We start from the raw sequence: 20,361 nt of genomic DNA, 5'->3' as shown, positions 1-20,361 counted from the left end.
GTTCGGATGCATCACACGACTAGGCAGGCAGATGATAGACCTCTTCCAATCGGATTGCTTTGTTGCCGGCCACTTGACACCATACGGGCTTCTTGTGGCTAGACTCATTCACGGGATGTCACTCAGCGCGCTGCCTGGAACCGAAGTCTCTAGCTCGTCGTCTGCGGATGTTGGTCGCCATGGTTTAACAAGGACATGCGACAATAAATCGATGTTCTCTCTGTCTCTCTCTCCCTCTGCGAATGGCCGGGGATTGGTAAGCCTCGAGGCTTCATAAGCCAATATCATCGTATATGTTTTTCGTCTCTGGAGGAACGCCCTTTGAGCGCCTTGACAATATCCTCGCCCATGAACGCAACTACAAGCGACAACCCCACTACGACCACCGTCATCGCGAGCGCCGCCACCCAAAATGTCCATTGTCCGTTTTCCATCTCCCGTATATCTTTGACGTTCATTCCAAAGACGCTCGACACGAAACTCATGGGTAGGAACACGATCGTCACAACTGTAAACACAACTATCGCCTTACCGTGATGCTCCATCTGCATTTCCACATTCTGTGCCGTCTACATCACTCAGCAGGGTTCTAACACATGGGATTTGAGGGTTATGAACGTACGAGTTTTGATAGTCGTGCACACGAGCGTTTATACTCTTCCATGTCCGAGTGAAAGAACTCCAGCTTTTGAAGAGTGCCGCCGAGGGTCTCGGCGGAAACGTCGGATTCCGTCTTGATGCGGGAGAGCACTTTTTGCTGGGCCTTTACAATTCCCACTATTATGTCGAGTTCCTCAGCGACCTGGTTGATGTTCTTGACCAGCCCCTTGGATGGCGCTTGTTGTGATTCAAATTGCTGCTACAGTCAGTCGATGCGATTTGTCGAGGTGAAAGAGGAGGGGCAAACCAGGGTGGCAAGATACTGCGCGTATATCTCACTGATGTATGCCCGGGAAGTTCTGATCGAGTCCTCGGGCACCAACGTGTTGATGACCAACATCACCAGCTCCTCGACATCTCGCGGCCGACACATCTCTTCTGGCAATCCGGCGGCCGCGAATACCTCCGATTTCATCCGTATCGCCTCTCCAGTCCACTCCAGGACTGCCGAGAGTTGCTTGACGTCTTCGAACAACCCATTTACTCGTTGCCTCCATGCCATGTTCTTCGTGAGTGGTGGGCCAGTTTTCTTCAGAAACTGCGCTGCATAACTCAGCACCTTGGAGTACAGCGTGATGAGCTGTCCCTGTAGCTCTTCCGAAGACTGGTATTGCTCCGCAGTTCCAAACTCTTGCCACTGCGCGATATTGTGGATCACGAACTCGGTGAAGCGACACAGGTCTTCCGTCAATTCATCCACCCATTTACGATCTGTAGACTACATACTCCCATCCGTCAGTTTACTCCCCCGTTGTCCCGATTCGGACGGAAAGAGAACCCACCAATACCACCAAACCCTTTCCCGCCAGCAGCACCAAGCGCGGTTTAAAAGCAATCCGGAGGAAAGCATAGCTCTGCACCACATCGGCGAGGCGTATGATATACTTCTCATAGCGTCCCAAGAGTCTGCTCAAGAACTGTGGAAGCATCTCTTTGATCCGCCACTGCACTCGGATCAAGTCCGTCAATACTTCGTTCACATCCTTCGATAGGTGCGTGACCGAGCTTGAATTCTGGCGCTGCATGAACAGCAGTGACTGCCCGTCGAAATCGATACCACCCCTCCTCGGCGGAACCTCGATCGTCGCGTCTAGCAACTTCAACTTCCACCAGAGATCATCGCCGGCAGTAGAGGAAACCGTAATCACGGTTGCTTTCAGTCCTCACGATCAACAAGCCGGCCTATCTAGATGACCAACGAACAGGAAAATCACACACCTTCATCCAACCGCAGCACCCATATATACTCCACCAGAATCGCCTGATCCTTCCCCGCCGCACCCCGGACCTTCTTGCAGATCTGGTCACTGTCCCGCCCTTCAATCGCTTTCGCCGATTCACGCCTGTAGTAATGCTGGAACAAGCTTCTGGTGGGATGGAGTGCCCGCCGCAACTCGTTCACCACCGGCGGCGGGGTGCCGTACGTTATATACGGCAAAGCCAAGAAATACACACCATCTTCCACGGCATGAGTCTCATGCCGGCTGGGGGGGCCTAACATCGAGAGGTAGACACTCACCGAGCGTCACGCTTCCCGCCTCGAAATACCGCCCATGGTTCGAGTCCCTCTCCTGTTCCCGCCGGAACTTTTCGAGCAGCTTGCACACGGCTGCTGCTCGAGCCGTGTCCATTGGCGGGTTCAAGTGCTTCACCACCAGCTTCTACGAGCCGTCAGCGGCTACGCGCATCTCCCAGCTGTGTTCCGGGTATCTGTGTACCAACAATACACCAAAATTAAGTGGTTCAGCCTTGAGATGTCTACCCATCATCCTCATTAGCATCGTATACGTTCGATTGCACAAAAAATAAGACAAAGGTAGCATACATCCATCTCACGCCGCCTCCAGCACGTTCCGGTAGGGTAGTCTCAAGCTCCCACCGAGTCGTCTTGACCTCGGACGCTGCATTGTCGAAATCGAGTATCTGAAGGAACGAACGGGATGGGGACGCGTATGCATTCGGCATTGCTCTCTCGCTCTCTCGAACTCATCACGGATTACTGTTTACTTCCCCCCTCCGGGAGGCGCTCAGTATATATAGTCGCTAGGTACGTACGGTAGTGCGTGCGGTTGACCCCTGTTGCGGATGGGGCACAGTTCGCACCGATGCAAGATCCCAGAGTTCGGTATCTATCCAGCTTACATGGTGAAATGCATAGTCGCCGTCAATCGGTGTAGGTAGTTGTCGTATGCAGCCAATGGTTATCCTCCGTAAGGCATTTTTGGTTAGCTGAGGAGAGTTGAAACGTCGAGGTGTGACTACTACTTCCTACCTATAGGTATCTGGCATGTGCTATATGGTACACATCCACGCGTATATACCAGCTTGAGCTATGCAGACTGCCGGCTTCTTTTCCCAGTGGTTCGCAGCTCGAGAGCCCGTGGTGTCCGCATTCATCTCAAGCTATCTGGGTGTGTAGGCACTTAATTATCTACTCGAGTGACCGGAAATTGATAACTTTGATATCGTTTCTGCAGCCTCCGGGCCAACTGGTTTTTGGCCGGAAGTGTCCTCAGGCTCGGAACCTTGTTTGTACCGGCCCATCGCAATCGGAATGGTTACACCGGGGTAACTAAGCCCAGACAGCACAAACGTCACCCCCAGCCCGCCTCGCAGCGTCCTAATTCCTGCAAGTCGAGTTTGCAGAAAGAACCCCCCCAACAGAACACCTGTCCCTCTCGAGTTCTGTCTCTTCTCCATATATTCCTTTCCTTTCCTGCTGTTGGTTGGAAACGCACGAGACGACCAACTACACACTACAAGCAGACATCATGACCGTAACGAAAGTTTTCGCTTCCACCGCGCCGGCGGACCTGGTAGACTTCTCCAAAGACAGTCTGAAAGGTAAGTTTGCTCTTTCTGTGTGACGGACCCCCAGTACGTGAGTTGGCACTGACTGGTGCTTGTTCAGTTGCGGCTGCATCCATTGCCTTCAACCCTATATTCTGGAAGTAAGTTTCGCTCCGTTATCCGCTCCGGCAGTGCATGAATGACGATGGCTAACCGTTCCTCTCAGCATCGTTGCTCGTCAAGGTACACACATCCCGCATCTCGTCGAATCCCCCCCAGCGCACATAAGCGTCTAACCGCCGCCGCCATTAGAATACCACAACCGAATACTGACCAAGCTCTTCGGAGGCAACTCCCGCTACGGCTGCTACTTCCTGGCGGTACTGATCTTCTCGCTTGGTATAATCCGGGACTACTTCTACGAGCAAGCGCTGCGGGACCAGCCCGCGCTCGACATCCTCCAGTCACCCACCGTCAAGTACGCGGCCGGCGGTCTCTTCCTGACCGGCAATGTGCTCGTCGTCTCGAGCATGTGGGCGCTGGGTGTTACCGGCACCTACCTGGGCGACTACTTCGGCATCCTGATGGACAGCCGGGTCACCGGCTTCCCGTTCAGCGTTACCGACGCACCCATGTACCACGGCTCGGTGCTGAGCTTCCTCGGCACCGCCCTGTGGTTCGGGAAGCCCGCTGGTCTCCTGTTGACGCTGTTCGTGTTCGTGATGTACCAGTTTGCGCTGCGGTTCGAAGAGTAAGACTCCCCCCATCCTTCCCACCTTTAGTGCACTTCCCGCTGACCGACCGCGCAACAGTCCCTTCACCGCAGAGATCTACGCCAAGCGCGAGCGCGCGCGGGCCAAGAAGTCGGGCTAGATGCCGATGCTTCCCTCCCTCTCTTGTCTCGTCTCGAGACATCATGTTTTCCTATTTTTTCACGACGTTATGCTTCAACATTAAATGTCGTAGTTGAGTGTGCAATGAATTCAACTCGTTGCCGCGGTGCGTTTACCAAAGATGTTTTCCACGTTGCATGTGAAGTGAAGTGCAAGTGAATATGATGTGCGCGGAGGGAACTTGTATGTAGAGTGCCTTGACGATCGCACGGCTGAATGCTGGTGCTGGTGATGCAAGCACACCCAGCGCCGGCGCCGTGTCCAGTACATACAAGGCAAGATGACTTCATAGAGTACCTGGTGGCTTGCATAGGGCTCGTAGGGGTGTGGACGGGATGCAAACCGATATATAGTGCCTGCATTGTTCTAGCCCGGTAGTTTTCCGAGAAAGAGATGAAGCAGAGCAAACCACATCATCGGCCGAGCTATGTTTGAGGTGAGTAAGTAGATATTCAGAGTAATGACCATCAGCCCCCTTGCCTAGAGGCTAGGTAGTTGGATGCACCGTCTTCTACGGCGTTTCTGTACCTGATGCAACGTGTGTGTGTATGTGTGTAAAAAGTAAGGAACGCTGGATGGATGGATGGCTATCGTACCTATCCAGCTCATAGCCAAGCAGTTTTGGGCAAATCTTTGGTCCCATGGAGTTCAGTGGGCGGAACACTGTATGTACAATCTAGATAAAAGACGCAGTCCCGCCCTTGGAACAGTTATGGGCATTGGGATTTGTTCTCCCCAGAGCTCCGTCGTCACGCTGGCAACGACCCGGTAGTCGTTCGATTGCATGCGAAGTTATCTTCCCATAACACGACATCCAGCTTCACTATCATACCACAGCCCTAGGAGCCGCTTTATCCCTCCAACCTCCAGCCTGTGGGTATCACGTTTCCACGAATGTGGATTATATGGTACATTGGTACTCAACAACGGACACTGGTGACCAGCGGGGAACCTTGGCACTGCGGACCTGCGGACCAGCGGTGAGTGATTTCGTGTGAATTTCGCTGTCCGTTTGTAGGATTGTGGGATCCGTAGGATTCCTAGTACAACTACCGTCAGCCTTCGGGTGTGATGTGCCGCAGCAAGTCGTCATTCGTGCGGGAACAGCTTCTGAGAACTATTTCTTCTCTACAGCTCCACATCCGGCTCGGAGGAGTAGAAGCCGGGCCCCGCAACTTGGTGCTCCGGCGGTTGGCGAGTATGAATGAAGGTAGCTGGGAGGCCTGTTCTCGAGTTCTCCTTCCGCATGATTCAGACATGATGGATGGGGTTATGCGTGGCCTACGCAAGAATTAGGAAAAGGAAGACGTTTGATTTGAACCTATCTAGGTATGTCATGCTCAGCTACCTACATTCCTCAGTTAAAGATTGGAATCCATGATTTACCCATTTCCTTTGCCGGTACCGGGCGAAGCCTCGAAGCCCTTCTTAGCAAAACCGCAGCCTTGTACCTGCCTTCATTGTAACTCTGAAGATGTTTTGTGTATCCACTCTTGCATGGAGGTTTTTTGGATTTCCCATCAAGCACCTCCTAATGTACAGTTCGGTTTCTGGATTCATCGATGGATAGTCTGCTCCAGGGCCCTGCACATCCGCCTCGACGCCCCCAACAACCATGAGAGTTGTCAACTGTCGTGTTGAGATCTTTGTGGACATCGTTGATCTTCTTGGGATTTTGACGGCTATAGGTAGTTGTCTGGGCTGCTTGGTCGAACCAGTGATACCAGAATAATCCTACACTGGAAGAAAGAGCAGTTTAAGGATTACCTAAGTAGTACTTGGTTAGTACCTAGCTCGAATAGCGAGCCATGATCGTAGTAAAGTCCAAGAATTACCAGTGGAGTTCATGTTGTTGACCGGCCAGTTTGACTTGTGCTTGATTGATTTCTGCTACCGTGAATTTCGTCGGTCAGTGCATATATCAATCGGATCGGAAAACAGAGCTGCGTTTTCTTCTCTTCCTCTCAGTGCTCTGAGATGATTTGCTTTGATTCGTCGTCGGGCATGTGTAGCTTTTGTCAAGAGCATAATGATGGTGTAGAAGGTGGACAGCTCAAGGAAGGCGGATAGCGTTTGTTATGTAAGACTTGTACATCAGTGGGGGCGTCCAACTTGGCATTCTTGGCAAGGCTTGTTATTTTGAGTCCAAGCCCTGGACAAAGATGCTGCAGCACTCTAAATTCCGACCAGATTCCATGACAACAAAGGCCACCGAAAAGTGGTGCCGAGGGCGGTCTGGGACAGAGTTTCCAATATCGGCGGCTGGACAGGCAAATTGGCAGAATAGAGTCGTTCGCTTCTCTCGTCGCTTCTGCGGCACGGTGTCATTGCTACGGTACTAGGCAGAGTCGGTACTTCCCTGCTTACCAGGCTTGGGGGAGGAGGCACATTGGGTCCCTCGTCCGGCCTTCTTTCCTTAACAGCACGCCGAATATCCGTTTCTCCACCGCAGCTGACGATCAACTCCATACCCCGGGCTGCAGTCATGCTCAAACGACCGACTCAGTGACTTCATTCTATCCCGCACACAGCCAGGCATATCCCAGTACCGCGTTTTACGCCCGTCCTATATATATCCGCACGTTGTACCTTCTCTCCTTTGCTCGGACAATCATACGTTAGCGGAAATCAATCATGGCCACGGCTATACTCGACATTCTGAACGCGCTCAACGGGGCGGTGCGGCGACTTCCCAGTGTTGACTACGGCGAGGAAAAGTTCAACACATGGGGGAAGCCTACAGCCACGATAAAGTATGGTCCCAGCTCCAGCGTGTCTGTTCTGTCCCCGGAGCTGATTTTCCGGCAGTTGGTGCGAGGAGGATTATGTCGTGACGCCATGTAGCTATTTCCCTTCCCTCGTTCTGTGTGTCCGAACTGCTGCTAACCGTGCTGTTTGTGCATAGACTGCGCTGAGTTCGTAAACTCGATCACGAACGTCATTTTCATGTACCTAGCGATCCGTGGGATGCGGAACTGCCTCAACGAGGGCCACGATAAAATATTCTTCATCTCGTTCCTAGGGTTCTTTGGAGTCGGCTTGGGGAGCTTCTTGTTCCATTCTACCCTATGGTGTGAGTTGTTCCCTTAGCCCTGGGGAGGACCGCATGTGATGGAATTGTGCTGACCTGGAACACAGACTCCATGCAACTGGTCGACGAGCTAAGCATGATCTACACTACGTGTCTCATGGCCTGGGGTAGGTTACACCCGCGTTGCCACGGTATCCCGAATGAGAGACACAAAGACTGACGTTTCACTTGTTCTGCAGCATCCTTCTGCCACGGCCGCTCCATCCGCTACTCGGTCACCGTTGGGGTCCTCCTCTCCAGCATTGCCGGCGGCGTCTCCGTCTACTACCACTACCTCCAAGACCCCACCTTCCACCAAAACGTATTCGCCCTCCTCACCGTCGGCGTGCTCTTCCGCTCATTCTACATGATGGAGCGGTACGTGCGGTCCGTTGACGCAGCCTCCGTCAACCGCATGTGGAAGCTTGTCGGTTCCGGCATCGGTGTGTTCCTGGGCGGCTTCGTCCTCTGGAACCTCGACAACGCGTATTGCGGGTCGCTGCGCAGCTGGAGGAGGAGTGTGGGCATGCCGTGGGGCTGGCTCGCGGAGGGACACGGATGGTGGCATCTCCTCACTGGCATTGGAGCGTACTTCCAGCTGCAGTATGGGGTGTGGCTCAGGTATTGCCTCGATGGCAGGCAGCACGAGTTCACGCTGCATTGGCCGGGCATTTGCAGCTTTCCGGATGTTGTCAGGGTCCCGGAAGAGAAGGCCCGTGGTCGCCAGAATGGTGCTGCTGTATCCAGGAAGAAGAAGCTGTAGAGTGCGAGATACCTACCTACACAGGACGGTGCGCGAGTTTGTACTGTAGAGCTACTTAGATTGGTTCCGCTCACACACATACAAACGGGAGTAGAATTCGATACTGTAAGCAATGTAGTTCAAGCGTTAGGTAATGTAGAGGGTCTCCAATCAAGTATCAGACCAAACGCATCGGTGCATAAAGCCAGATCAAACTCAGTGTCCATGCTCAAGTCGACAACGTCAGTGAACGTGAAGGTCGGACAATTGGGCGCGCAAATCATACTCCAAATAATCGTAGTTGAGTCCACGGATCCCGTTTGGAAACCCTCCTTTGAGGCTACCAGAGTCAATTGACTACCTAGAATCTTTGTAATTCCAGAAATTGCTTTACTGCAGCATATATCCCTCCGTCAATCATAATTCTTCACCGTACGTAGGATACACTCCTCAATCCGCGCGCTTACACGGCGTACGCCCCAATATAGACCGAGTGAGAGTGAGCACAGTGGACTGCGCCAGCGTCACAGAGAATCACACGGGCTGTTGGTTCTCGCGCAGAGATCGTGTCAGTGAGTAGAGCCAGAAACCGGGTCCGACGAGGTCGCTTTCGAAAGTGGGGAGAACATGGGAACTTGTCGGATAGATACCGCGTGGCTCTACTGGCTTGTGGGGATTGTGGAAGTGGATGTGGAAGTGGACAGCGTGTCTGGCGGAGCGGTTGGTAGTGGACATGGCGCTTGGGGCTCGTTTAGATGCCGTTCCTGTAGGTAGTCGGTCTTGATTAGAGTTAAGGATTGGCGTGTGGAAACGGTACATAGAGAGATCAAAGAGAGGCTTCGGATGAGGTCACTTGGGTCATGTGTCCACCGAGTACTATTTGAATTCATTGAAAGACCTGGAAAGTATTACAACTTACACCACAGTTTAAACCCGCCCTATTACCTCAATCGCGGAAACGGTAGGTCCACCAAGTCTGGTCGTGTACCTACCCTCAAAAGTATGAAGCACGTGCGTGATTGTGGAGGTTTAGTACATAGTGGTGGAGGGTTAGCTCACTCGGACTCGAGTGCAGAGTTCCAGGTTTGAAACGACTCATAGGTATGTTTTGCTCAACGCTTAGAGACGTGACCGTATGTACTTCATTTCAATCGTCCCATATTCCCAGCAAGAAGTAACGGCCCATAAGCAAAGATAGCACAGGTAAAATAACAACGCCAGCCGACGCAAAAAAAACAACACGCAAACCACAATGACAATGCACCTATTTCCCTCCACTCGTAGCCAACACGAGCTCTCTATACATCGCCTTGAGATCATCGACGTCCTGGCACAGCTCGCCGACGCGCTCCTCGCGCTCACCGAGCATCTCCAGCGTAGTCTCGAGCCGCATCTTAGCATCGGCGACTTCGCTCTCGAGCGTTTGAACGCGGGCTTCGGCACTCCGCTTGGCCTCGACTTCGCGCATGAGCTCGACCATTTCCGCGCGTGCTTCGTCGCGCTGCGAGACGACACGGCCTAGCTCTTCCCTGCTCGCTGCCATCTCACTTTCGAGCCGCCGGACGGCGGCGGACATCCGCTCGACGAGTTGGACGGAAGGTCCGGCGGCAACGGTGGACACGGAGACAAGGTCCGGGTGGCGGTGCGGAGAGGATGGCGTGTTCATGCCGTCGAAGTAGTCGTCGACATCACCGGAAGGCAGCGACGTGTTGAGGTATGGGAAACTGTCTGAGCGTACTGGTGGGGTTTTGAAGCCGCCGCTGCTGCGTGGAGGATCAATGGATGGTGTGCGGCTAGTGGATTTGCGCATCGGCTGGGAGTAACCGAGGAAATATGATTCCGTGGTTGAGCCTGCGGCTGGCGGATTTGAACGGAAAGGGCTGAAGACTGGAGGGGGAGAGTTGGTGCTTGTAGCAGGGGTAAGCGTTGTTGGGATCGTGGTTTCTTCCCATTTAATGCGTTCTTGCTGAATGCGGGTTTGCAGTTCTTGCTCCCAGGCGGTACGCTCGGCGCGGTGGGCAGCGGTTAGAGAGTCGGATGCGGATTCAGCCGCGTTAAGGCGGGTGCGGAGGGTTGCTGTGAGTTCGTTGGCCGAGGCAAGGTCGGACTCGAGGTCTTTTAGCTGGGAGCGCATTGTCTCCATGTCGGATTCGAGAGTTTTGCATTTGAGGTTCTGGTTGGTTCGTCAGTCACTGGTGAAGCTGAACTGTAATAGATCCATACCATCTCTCGTGCTTTGCGACGGATATCACCCTCCTTCCTTGATAAATCGTCACGCTCTTTCTCCAGGCTCGCTACTCTGGCCAGCAGGCTGCCCTCGATGCCTTGCCAGTTCTCGCTGGCAATAGAATACTGTGTCTGCAAGGTCTCGACCTGTCGCAATAATTTTGCGTGTGCATCTCCTGCAGAGCCAGATGAAGCTTCTTCGACTCTTCCCCGCAACGCCTCCATCTTTCCCTCCATTACCTGCCGGACCAATTAGCGAGTGATAATACGTGAATATACCTGAGATGTGACCTACCGTGAGCTCCGCCTTCATCTCCATCTCCCTCCTGCGTGCTTTTTCCGAGATCCTTTCGGCCTTAGTCTTCAGATCCTCGATTTCACCCTTCAGCCTTTCTTCCACCATAGCTGCCTCGCTCCGCACTCGTTCGATCTGTGCCAGTAGCTCTAGCGTTGCCTTCCTCTCGTTCTCCAGCGCTTCGTCCTGAACTCTGCCTTCCGCGTCCGCCGTCCTTTTGGCCTGTTCTCCCAATTGCTCTTTGAATCCCCTAACCTCGGCTGCCAGTGCCTCTTTATCCCTCCTCAACCCATCGACCTCGCTCTCCACCTTCACGAGCACCTTGACCTTCTCCAGCGCCTTCTTCTCCGCCTCGGCAGTTGCCCTCGCCTTCTCCCTCTCCTCGGCACACTTTCTCTCTGCCACCTCCAACTTCTTCTTCAATTCCGTACTCTCCCTCGCCTGGACCCTCAATTTCTTGATGGTAGTCCTCAACTCCAATTCACCCCTAGACAGCCTCTCCCCCTCCTCAATGAGCAGAGCAATCTTCTCATCCTTCTCCGAGATCTTCCGTTCCGCAGGAGTAGCAGCGCTCCCTCGCTCGCGAGCCGCAGCAGCAGCAGATTCCTGCGACAGGTAGCGCACCTTCTCGCTCAGCGCGTCGATCCGTTCCGAAGCAGCGACACTCTCTTCCTGACGGCGGAGTTCGCACGTCGCCAGGTCTTGGCGCAGCAGCGATATCGTAGCCAGGAGCTGTTCGGGGTCTCGCGAATCGTCGTCGTCGACGTCGACGTCGGGGAGTAGCGGCGGTGGCGGCGTGGGAGCGTCTCGCACAGCTGTTCCATTCGTTTTTGCTTCGGGGGCGGCGGCTTTCTCCTCCACGCCTGGCGGCGGCGGCGGCGGCGGCGGCGGCGGTGTCGGTGTCTTCTTCTTCGCCGCCGGACTCCCACTCCTCCCGCCCACGCTCTTGGCCGCAACCACGGCCGCCAGCCGCTCCGCCATGTTTCCGCGCGCCGACTCGCCGCTCCGTCGGACGCTCTCGCCGCTGCCCCGCCGCGGCGCCGCCTCCGCTTGTACTTGCATCATTGTGTTCCTGGCCGGCTGTGCGGTGACCACGTTATTGCTGCTGCCGCTGCCGCCGTCGTCGAGAAGAACTTTGTCGAGCCGACTCTCGAGGCCCGCAAGCCCTTTTTGTAGGAAATTCATCGTGCCGTGCAGTGCAGTGCCGTGCGGGTTCCCGCTCAGGATGAAACGCTCCGCCCGAGGACACGCAGAGGAAAGATGTGAACACGTTTATCGAATTTGTCGTTGCTGCAGCAGCAGGCGGTGGTTGCGCATGCGGTAGTAGGTAATAGGAAGTAGTTGGTGGTCGTGGTGGTGGGTAGCTGCGCGCTTCCTTCCTTGCCTACAGCTTCCGAACTTCCTTCCACCCCCACCAGTAGTCTACTCTAGAGTACGGTAGGTAGTGGGCCCTGGACTGCTGGGGGTAGGGGGGTTACATAACGCGTGGCATCTTCACTCTGGGTTTGTCACACGAGAACTCGCGGCTTTTCGCATGGCTCGCTCGGGATGGGCATTGAGGGTAAATAAGAATAGCGTGCTAGGTATATGGATCAAGCTTTGCTGAGTAGTTATACCGTACGAGCACGATAGTTACGGTACTAGTACTTACTTACATACGTGTGCCTAGCATCATAGGTACGTCAGCCCTCAAGAATGCGGAAACAAGCGATTGTCGCATGTAGATGGATGGATGGAATATATCCAGCGGCACATCGCATCATCCTTCTCCGTCCCGCCTACATGCGGAATATTTTTCCCCCAGCACCCGTCTTTAGAGTAGCTTTTCCGAGAGTGTGCAGGATTGTCGTAAAACACTTTCCGTCTTCACCGACCTCACCGACCTCACCGGCCGCCGCACAAGGAATCCATCCTTCAAGTACGGGAAACGGGGGGACCTATCATTGTCCGGACAAGTGCACAACCACCGATGTTCTGTTTGCGGTCGGTCCACACCAGCGGCTTGTGGTGGTGGCTTCGGCGGCGGGCTTATCCCCCAGCGGATCGGCAGTAGAGCTCCCCCACCCCCGGCTAGTAGCCGCTCGGGGGACGCCCGGGAGAGTAATCGGGTAATCGGGTAATCAGGTATGATAACTAAACGACCATGTCGTGAGCTCGGACATGATATAGAGCTCGGCTTTACTTCGCTTCACTTTGCGGATGCGTAGGTAGTAGTAGTAGTGCGAAGTCCGCGGCCTGCGAGCTCCCTCGTCCCCCCTCCCCACCCGGCTGTTTCTGTCGAGGCCAGTTCTTATACCCGATCACCTGACAAGACCAAGCCCACTTCCCTTCCGATGGCGGATAAACTCCCACACCCACACCCACGCCCATGCCTATGCGGGAAACATGCGGGAAACATGCGGGAAACGTTCCAACTTCTGCGAGACCGGTTTCCACACACGCACGCACGCAGGCTCATGCGAGATCTTTGAGAGGTTCGGCGCTCGGGACTCGGGAGGTGGGGCGGGATCCCGACTCCCGACTCTCGACTCTCGACGCACGATGAACAACCGTTAAGGTCGTACCTGATACCATGCAGTACAGGGAGTTACCTGGAGACGAACGGTAGAAACGCCTACATCCTGCATACATGCATACGGGGAGGAAGATACGGTATGAGTACCAGGTAAGGAGTGGTTGCCTCCGTACCCCCTCCCGCGGTGACCAGCTACGAGTGCTCGCCCATGATGCGCTGGATATTTTTCAGTCAACTTCGCCAGTTAAGAACACTGCTAGGTACATGTACGCAAGCCAAAGCCAACCCATCTCCACGGACATTCCTCATATCGTCCATAAATACTCCCCACTGCCCTGTGTGCAAATATCCCTCCATATCCGACCACTTCAATAGAGTACTCTACCGTACACCATGCCTTGAATCCATTATCCGACAGCTGCCCACGACTCGCGAGTGCTCGTCCATGATCGTCCATGATCGCGCCGATTGATGGAAATTCGAATTGCCATCTACCATGTAATAGTGGTGAGTAGTGAGTCTTTATACTGGTATCCTTAAGGTACCGTAAGTAAGTAGGCAATCCAACATCAAAGGTACCGTAAGTAAGTTTACAAGGTGAGTGTTGTTGTTGTTTCATTTTTCACTCATGCTGGAAATAGCTACTCTTTGGCAGCGTGCAGATGACTACTCGTAGACCATACCTACGTTCTTGTGATAAGTACATATATGTAGGAAGTTTGTAGTCGAGGTAGATAACGGGCTGCTCGACGGAGACGCAGAGCGGGGGAGGGGATCATTCGCGGCCGGTAGAATTATGGACAAATCTGTACATGTATATTCGGCGCATATATTCTTCTTCCTCTTCCGCTTCTTCTTCTTCCCTCCTCCCTCTCCCAGCCAAAGAAGAAAAGTAGGAAGAGGAAACTGATATGTACCAGTATCTGCCATGATCTACAATGCCGAATGCAATGATGACCAAACAAAACTTTTTTTTTGAAGGAAGAAGTGACAGATACTCTGCATAGAGACACATGGAAGATCTACTACCTATAGTAGTAGGATGAGCGCTGCCAGTAAGGTCACCCTGCACCATAGTACTCGGGTGTAAGGGTAAGTGCTGCCTCACCAGTTTTTCCCCCATACAACTTAGTCACAACCACTCACTCATTTGATTGTATATTGCTTAGTACGCTCCTAAAATAGACTGGTGCTCATTAGCGCTTATAATTCGCAATGGCGGTGAGGCACCACTTATTGGCAGCCTCTGGTACATACACCCAAAGTTCAAACAAAAGGAAATAAAAACGAACCACTGGACACATCCTAGGTATAGCACATCTACTTATGTGTATGCATATGATGTATCCTTTGTCCGTAAAGACTCAGAGCGGACCTCCTCGCCGAACCGAACCGAATCACCGCCGCGATTGGTCGCCGAGGGTCATCTACTCGATACCGGTATTTCTTCGGCAGTAAGCACCGGACGGAGGATCGTCTCGAATTACCTATCAGATTCGCGGGGTTCGCGAGCTCTAGGGAGCCAAATGCGAAGATGGGGAGCCAAAGCTCTCCAGCCGGCAAAGCAGCAGATGTGACTCTTGAGAGTTTGTCAGCATATATAATACTACCAAACTTCACTTCCTCTGGGCGATCCATCATTCCTAGTACTCTACCTATAGACTAAAGTAGAGTGGGTGTAGGTAGATCCACAGTCCGCCAGGACTGTAAAATCCGTGTCGTAGGTAGGTGTGTATAAGTATCTTCTCTGGAGCGGCACCACATACCAAGTAGGCATCGATTCACTGACCATATTGGGAGTGGCGGTTGATACCCGTATGGGTTTGTGGCGGTTGACACGGGACCCGACGGAGGGTTCCAAGTGAGTAGGTACAGTAACTACTCCACTTAGCCGATCCTCCAGCGGATCTCGTGGCCTACTTACCTACATACAAGGAGATGGTGAGTGCGGGTACCGTGACTATTATCCGTTGGAGCACCCACAAAAGACAAGAGGCAAGAGACGAGAGACGAGAAACGAGAAATGAGAGGCGCAACCAGTCGCGGCTGGCGGGGGGCGGAAGACACACACACCCCAACCGTAGATATACCTACCTATACCAAGTATCGATGTCGATACATATCATATCGGAGACAGCCTCGGAGACATCCGTGGCTCTTGCCACACATGCTCAATGCTCGCTCAATGTTCAATGCTCAGCTCATCCGCGAGCGTGAGCGTGGGCGTGAGCGTGGGCGTGTGACATGCAGCAGCCTTCCCCACTGCCCAGCCCCATGCCACGCCATGTTTGCCATCCATTCACAATTTGTATGTTGAATACATATGCACAACCCTATGTAACCATCATACATATCGACACCAGTAGGTCGTCGCCTACCCACCAACCAGCGGTCTCCATCGCTAGTTAGCCTGCTCTGCTCTGCTCGAACATGGAAACTCACGCAGTCGCAGACCCAGTTGCCAGGAAACGCCCGCTAGCTGGCATGTATGTAGTAGTTCTGGCCAGTGCCCCCCCCCCCAGTTCTTCACCACAAACTAACGCACTCCACACTCCACACTCCACACTGCCATGCACCCACTGCACCCACCAGTGACCACACCCACCAGACACGCCCACCACACAGCCAGACAGACAGCCACCACACAGCCAGACACACCCACCTAGAGAGACAGCCACACGCACACACAGCCAGACACAGAGTCACAGACCACACACACAGGGAAGCCGCGCTTACCGAAAGTGCAGTGAGCAAGTGCAGCGTGAAAAGTGTAGCGTGAAAAGTGCAGCGAGCAAAGGCCGGCCCGATATTGGGTTGCACACTGCACCTGGTTGGCGTCGCCTCTAGATCTGCTGATGGGTAGGGTATCTGAGTAATTGGGGTGTGTAGTTATGTTTCGACTGCGCGAGGATAGTTATGAATCGATGATGTGGAGGGGGGGGGGAGGGGGAGCTCCGGGAGGCGCCGCGAGAGAGAGAGGGAGAGAGAGCGAAGACGTTGCTCATAATACCTATCTGGAGTAGAGTACATGGTGAAGTAGAGTTACCAGAGTAGGTAGGCCTACCTACCTGTAGACTGTAGTTGCTATAGTTAGTACATCATTAGTTACTCTACTCTACGGTGGCAACTGGAGCAGCTGGAGCAGCTGGAGAAACGCGATATGTATGTAGATATGATGATACTGGATGGATGCATGCATGCATGCAGAGCGGTGGGTGCGGTCTCGCATGCAATGCAATGCAATGTAGCGCGGTGCAAGAGAGAAAATCTTTTTTTTGTTCGTTTGGATGGATGATCAGATCAGAAAAGCAGGAAGAAAGGAAGAAGGAAGAAGGAAGAAGCATCGGGAAACGGAGATAGCTGCGCGCAGAGGGATAACTGGTGGCTGAGTGATAGCTGACTGACTGAGTGAGCAGGTAGGGTGGAGGTACTCTACTCTAGAGAGATAGATAGATAGATGGAGAGAGAGAGAGAGAGCGTTCGTATTCGCCATGACACAGGTGGGGAGCGAGGGAGGGAAGTTGAAGTTTCGAGTTCCCATCCATCTGAAAAGAAGCGAGATGGGAGGAGGGGACGGAAAGACCGGACGGATACTTGTCCCGGAGACGAGCGAGATAAGTGAGAAGTGAGCGAGTATCATTTGTAAGTAGATGTCCGGTCAAGTGGCTGGCTGGTTTGTCCGCAGCTGCCGTTTGGAGACACACGGACATGCGGGGAAAGCGAGCGACACTGTGAGTCTGCGAGACTGTGAGACTGGGAGTTTGCGATACCGCGACACTGCGATATCTACTGCGATACCGCGACACTGCGATATCTACTGCGATACTGCAACACTGCGCGTTCGCGACAGAGCTCATCGGTTTTTCTTAGCCTTTTTTGTTTTCTTATTTATTATCTTCGGACTGGTGTGGATGTGCACTGAGGGTGAGGGTGAGGGTGTGGGTATGGGTGTGGTTGCATGTGGATGGGCATAGGCTGCCATGGGGTGTCTGTCTTGTTTGAGGTTTTGGCGAAATATTCGTCGGTACCGCCGGCTGGTGTGAGATATATCCCGTGAGCTCAACGCCCACCACCCCCCGGCCTCTTCCTTTCCTCGTGATTCCTTTTCTTCCGTAAGCAAGCGAAGTTAGTGAGTAAGGCGATGGTCGGTGACTATCAATAGGTCTCGATACCGTGCCAAGGCAACGAGAGTACAAAGAGCGCCCCTCACTCATGTCTACCGGTCGAGGTAGGAAGGTATCATCTCATCATCATCGGTTGAACGAGGGGCAGCAGTAGTAGCAGCAAAGAAGTAGAGCAGGGAGCAGGAGCTCTCTCAATATTTGTAGATGACACCTACTACTAGGTATACTGGGAGTTACTACTAGTAACAGGTACATCATACCGGTACTCTGCACATGTCTTTATGCACCGTCTGGTCATCTTTGTGGGGCATCCATGTATGTAGAGAACCGGGCAAGCCAGTCGACGAGCTCTCCTTGGCCTGTGAGACAGCTTTCCAGCCTTTTTTCGAGCTCCGCCATGCACCTCTCTCACGCGCCTCCATCCTAACATCGAATGTGCCCGCCCGCATAGCAACGGATCGTCCAGAGGACGCAGGAAAGACGGTCCAAGCAAACCAGCCAATTCAAATCCCGACGACGACGACGGCGTCTTCGGCCTACCGGTACTATGCATACGTGGTCGACTCTCCACCCTTGCCTTGCCTGCCGGACAAACCGGAGCATACCAATCTGGACGAACGATCGAAAAGCATCTTCATCCCAGGATAGCGAGGGAGGTAGGTTTGAGCACTTTCCCATGCCGAAACACCTCTGGGAAGGTTCTCCATTGATCCTTCGATCGAAGGACTGACTGTACGGGGCACCATCGGGTGTGTCACCGCCCGAGGCGTAATTAGCCGCCGACAGCTTCCTACATAGCTTCCGCGGAACCACCTGGGTAGTCGAGGATCAGCAAGTGTTGAGGAGAACGGTTGGGGAGATAGGATAGGATACTCTAGGTGGCACTGCACGTTCAAAAGATGCGCGTGTACATGGACCGCTGCGGTCGGTCACACTGTCGGGTCTGCTGCGGTGGAAATAGGGCGCACCGCAAAGCATGTATGTCAGGCAGCCGCGGACTGCTGGAGAATGGTAACGTGCCGCCAAGGGGTGAGATGGTGAGGTTGTATGTCGTGCGTCGTGCGGTTGTGGGGAGGGACAACTATGAGTGGCTGGCGGTGTCATGTTGAAGGTGCAACTTCATGGACGGATACGATAAACGCTGCTACCACCACCAGTATGCAGCGTAGTTCCACGAAAGTATCGCCCGAAAGAGGCATCGTACCTCTACTTCCCGCTACCGGGCTGTGCAAGGTGCCAGTGCGTACCAGGTACATACGCAAATCATCATGTTGACGGCGAGCAACGGTGATCGTTTAGAGGAGGTCCGGCGGCACACAGATTAGTCAGCCCGCCCGCTCGCCCACCGTCCAGCCCGCCCGCCCGCCCGTCCACACATCCATCCATTCGTCCATTCACCCATGCATCATCCATCCATCCACACACGCACCCACCCATCCACTCGTCCATCCTCTGCTTCTCGTCGTGCATGTGCATTCGATGTTATTGCATGTCAAATTGTTTTTCTTTTTTCTTTTTCCTCTTTATTTTTCTTTCTTTTCTTTTCTTCGTCCGTCTCGTCGCACCCTCTGTCCTCGCTCCTGTGACTGGCTCGGTTGGATCCCTGCTCGTTCTGAGGCAGTTCGGTCCAGTTGTCTATCCACGAATCAGACGGCTCCGTTCGCATCCGCTGTTGTTGCCACCTTGTCACGGAAAAAAGGGTAGGGAAGAGAAGAGGACGAAGCCCAACGACGGGAGGACGAGTGGCGAGTGACGACGGACGCGAAGAGCGAGAGGGGCGCGTCCAGAGTGAAACGAAATGGCCAGTTGAAGCCATAGTCCGCACTCCGCAATCCGCAGCCATAGTCCGCACTCCGCAATCCGCAGTCTGATACGCAGTCCGTAGTCCGCAATCCGCACTCCGAATTCACAATCCGCGATGCGTAATCCAACCAATCAACCGCCCTAGCATATCCGTATCGGCAAAAAAAAACCGCGGCGGCGGCGCGCAAAAGCAAGAGCAGAGGCAGGAAGCAGCGGAAGCATCCAAGCGTCAAGCCAGCAGCAGCAGCAGCACACCATCAGATCACTTGCTGCGAACTACTCCATACTAGCGACTATTGAACCCAAAACCCCTCCTCCCTCCCCCGTCCCCATCGCACCCACACCCTTCGCTCGCCATACTTACTCAACTCCAACCCAAGCCCACACACACATCCCCCTCACCCACCCATCCTCCCTTCCACCCACCCTCCCTCCCTCCCTCCCCCTCCCTTCCCTCCACGATTCGCGAACGCCCCACACCCCTCACCCTTCCCTTCTCTCCCACCACACCCTCTCCTCCGCAACCACCACCCCCTTCCCCTCCCTCCCCCTCCCTCCCTCCCCTCCCTCCCTTTGCCCCCCCTCCCCCGCCCACCCCCTCCTTCTCTCCCCAGAAGAGCGTACACTGCATTGCCGCACGGTTGAACCTGACCTCTCTTGTCGGGGATCTGTCGTCGTCGCAATCAACCCACCTCGAGCCTGAGGCGGAAGCATCCAGGAGCAGCAAGACCAGCAGCAGCACAGGCCAGCAGCCGCAGCAGCGACAAGCAGCCAGCATCTCCAAGCACCACACCAACAGTGTCGGCCTACTGCTACAGCATAATCAGCATAAGCGTCAATACCATCATCATCGTCACCACCACCGCCATCATCATCATCGTCCTCCATCAACACCCGCAAACCCCCATATACAACTCGAACGCGCGCTCTCCCCCCCCCCACCCCCCTCCTCTCTCTTCCCTGTTGCTTGTCCCCCCCAGCCAGTCAGCCAGTCATCCAGTCAGCCAGTCGGTCGGCCAGCCAGTCCCACTTCCCCCCCTTCTCGTGGCCCGTGCCAGTGCCAGTGTGTGTTAGTAACGGTGCTCTTTGCGCTCGCTCCCTCGCTTCTTGCGTTTGCGCGTCTTCCGCCCGTCGCATTCTTCGCCGTCGCCGTCCATCGTTGCCTGTCTCCGTCTGTCTGCTTCTTGGCCCCCGCGGAGCTCCGCAAGCCTGTTCTTTTCCCTCTTCGGTCGCTTCGATTTAT

General features: G+C 54.1%; 6 protein-coding genes across 6 annotated transcripts; 2 read left to right on the top strand and 4 right to left on the bottom strand.

Moving 5' to 3' along the window:
* Nucleotides 1–278: 278 nt before the first annotated feature.
* On the bottom strand, nt 279–3,124 carry BZA05DRAFT_389238 (cora-like Mg2+ transporter protein-domain-containing protein). The gene is made up of 9 exons (XM_051482746.1): nt 2,933–3,124; nt 2,486–2,866; nt 2,379–2,418; nt 2,180–2,321; nt 1,879–2,118; nt 1,443–1,813; nt 908–1,378; nt 623–856; nt 279–569 (listed from the first exon to the last, which is right to left on the bottom strand). The coding sequence occupies exons 2-9, from the start codon at nt 2,623–2,625 to the stop codon at nt 285–287; spliced, it is 1,923 nt and encodes a 640-aa protein (XP_051341868.1). The 5' UTR covers nt 2,626–2,866; nt 2,933–3,124; the 3' UTR covers nt 279–284.
* On the top strand, nt 3,108–4,690 carry BZA05DRAFT_389234 (phospholipid methyltransferase-domain-containing protein). The gene is made up of 6 exons (XM_051482745.1): nt 3,108–3,192; nt 3,247–3,504; nt 3,572–3,611; nt 3,677–3,693; nt 3,763–4,201; nt 4,263–4,690. Exons 2-6 carry the CDS (start codon nt 3,432–3,434, stop codon nt 4,321–4,323), a joined length of 630 nt encoding a protein of 209 aa, XP_051341867.1. The 5' UTR covers nt 3,108–3,192; nt 3,247–3,431; the 3' UTR covers nt 4,324–4,690.
* Nucleotides 4,691–6,977: 2,287 nt separating this feature from the next.
* On the top strand, nt 6,978–8,176 carry BZA05DRAFT_333633 (alkaline ceramidase-like protein; the record flags this gene model as incomplete). The annotated part of the gene is made up of 5 exons (XM_051480696.1): nt 6,978–7,096; nt 7,152–7,183; nt 7,249–7,416; nt 7,482–7,541; nt 7,614–8,176. 5 exons carry the CDS (start codon nt 6,978–6,980, stop codon nt 8,174–8,176), a joined length of 942 nt encoding a protein of 313 aa, XP_051341866.1.
* A 913-nt stretch (nt 8,177–9,089) lies between these two features.
* BZA05DRAFT_428887 (TATA element modulatory factor 1 TATA binding-domain-containing protein) lies at nt 9,090–12,267 on the bottom strand. Its single transcript, XM_051486111.1, has 3 exons — nt 10,677–12,267; nt 10,379–10,621; nt 9,090–10,328 (listed from the first exon to the last, which is right to left on the bottom strand). Exons 1-3 carry the CDS (start codon nt 11,859–11,861, stop codon nt 9,420–9,422), a joined length of 2,337 nt encoding a protein of 778 aa, XP_051341865.1. The 5' UTR covers nt 11,862–12,267; the 3' UTR covers nt 9,090–9,419.
* Nucleotides 12,268–17,672: 5,405 nt separating this feature from the next.
* On the bottom strand, nt 17,673–18,621 carry BZA05DRAFT_389219 (uncharacterized protein). The gene is made up of 2 exons (XM_051482744.1): nt 18,189–18,621; nt 17,673–18,128 (listed from the first exon to the last, which is right to left on the bottom strand). The coding sequence occupies exons 1-2, from the start codon at nt 18,417–18,419 to the stop codon at nt 17,739–17,741; spliced, it is 621 nt and encodes a 206-aa protein (XP_051341864.1). The 5' UTR covers nt 18,420–18,621; the 3' UTR covers nt 17,673–17,738.
* Nucleotides 18,622–18,961: 340 nt separating this feature from the next.
* BZA05DRAFT_434159 (uncharacterized protein) lies at nt 18,962–20,057 on the bottom strand (the record flags this gene model as incomplete). Its single annotated transcript, XM_051486310.1, has 2 exons — nt 19,743–20,057; nt 18,962–19,182 (listed from the first exon to the last, which is right to left on the bottom strand). Coding segments are annotated over exons 1-2 (483 nt in total), but the record flags the coding sequence as incomplete, so codon positions are not given.
* Between the last annotated feature and the right edge of the window lie 304 nt (nt 20,058–20,361).

This window comes from Tricharina praecox (genome assembly GCF_024521635.1).
Source record: "Tricharina praecox strain CBS 144465 chromosome Unknown BZA05scaffold_5, whole genome shotgun sequence".
Classification (NCBI taxonomy): Eukaryota; Fungi; Ascomycota; class Pezizomycetes; order Pezizales; family Pyronemataceae; genus Tricharina; species Tricharina praecox.
Note: the sequence above shows the minus strand (reverse complement) of the source record. Positions and strands in the feature narration are given on the sequence as shown.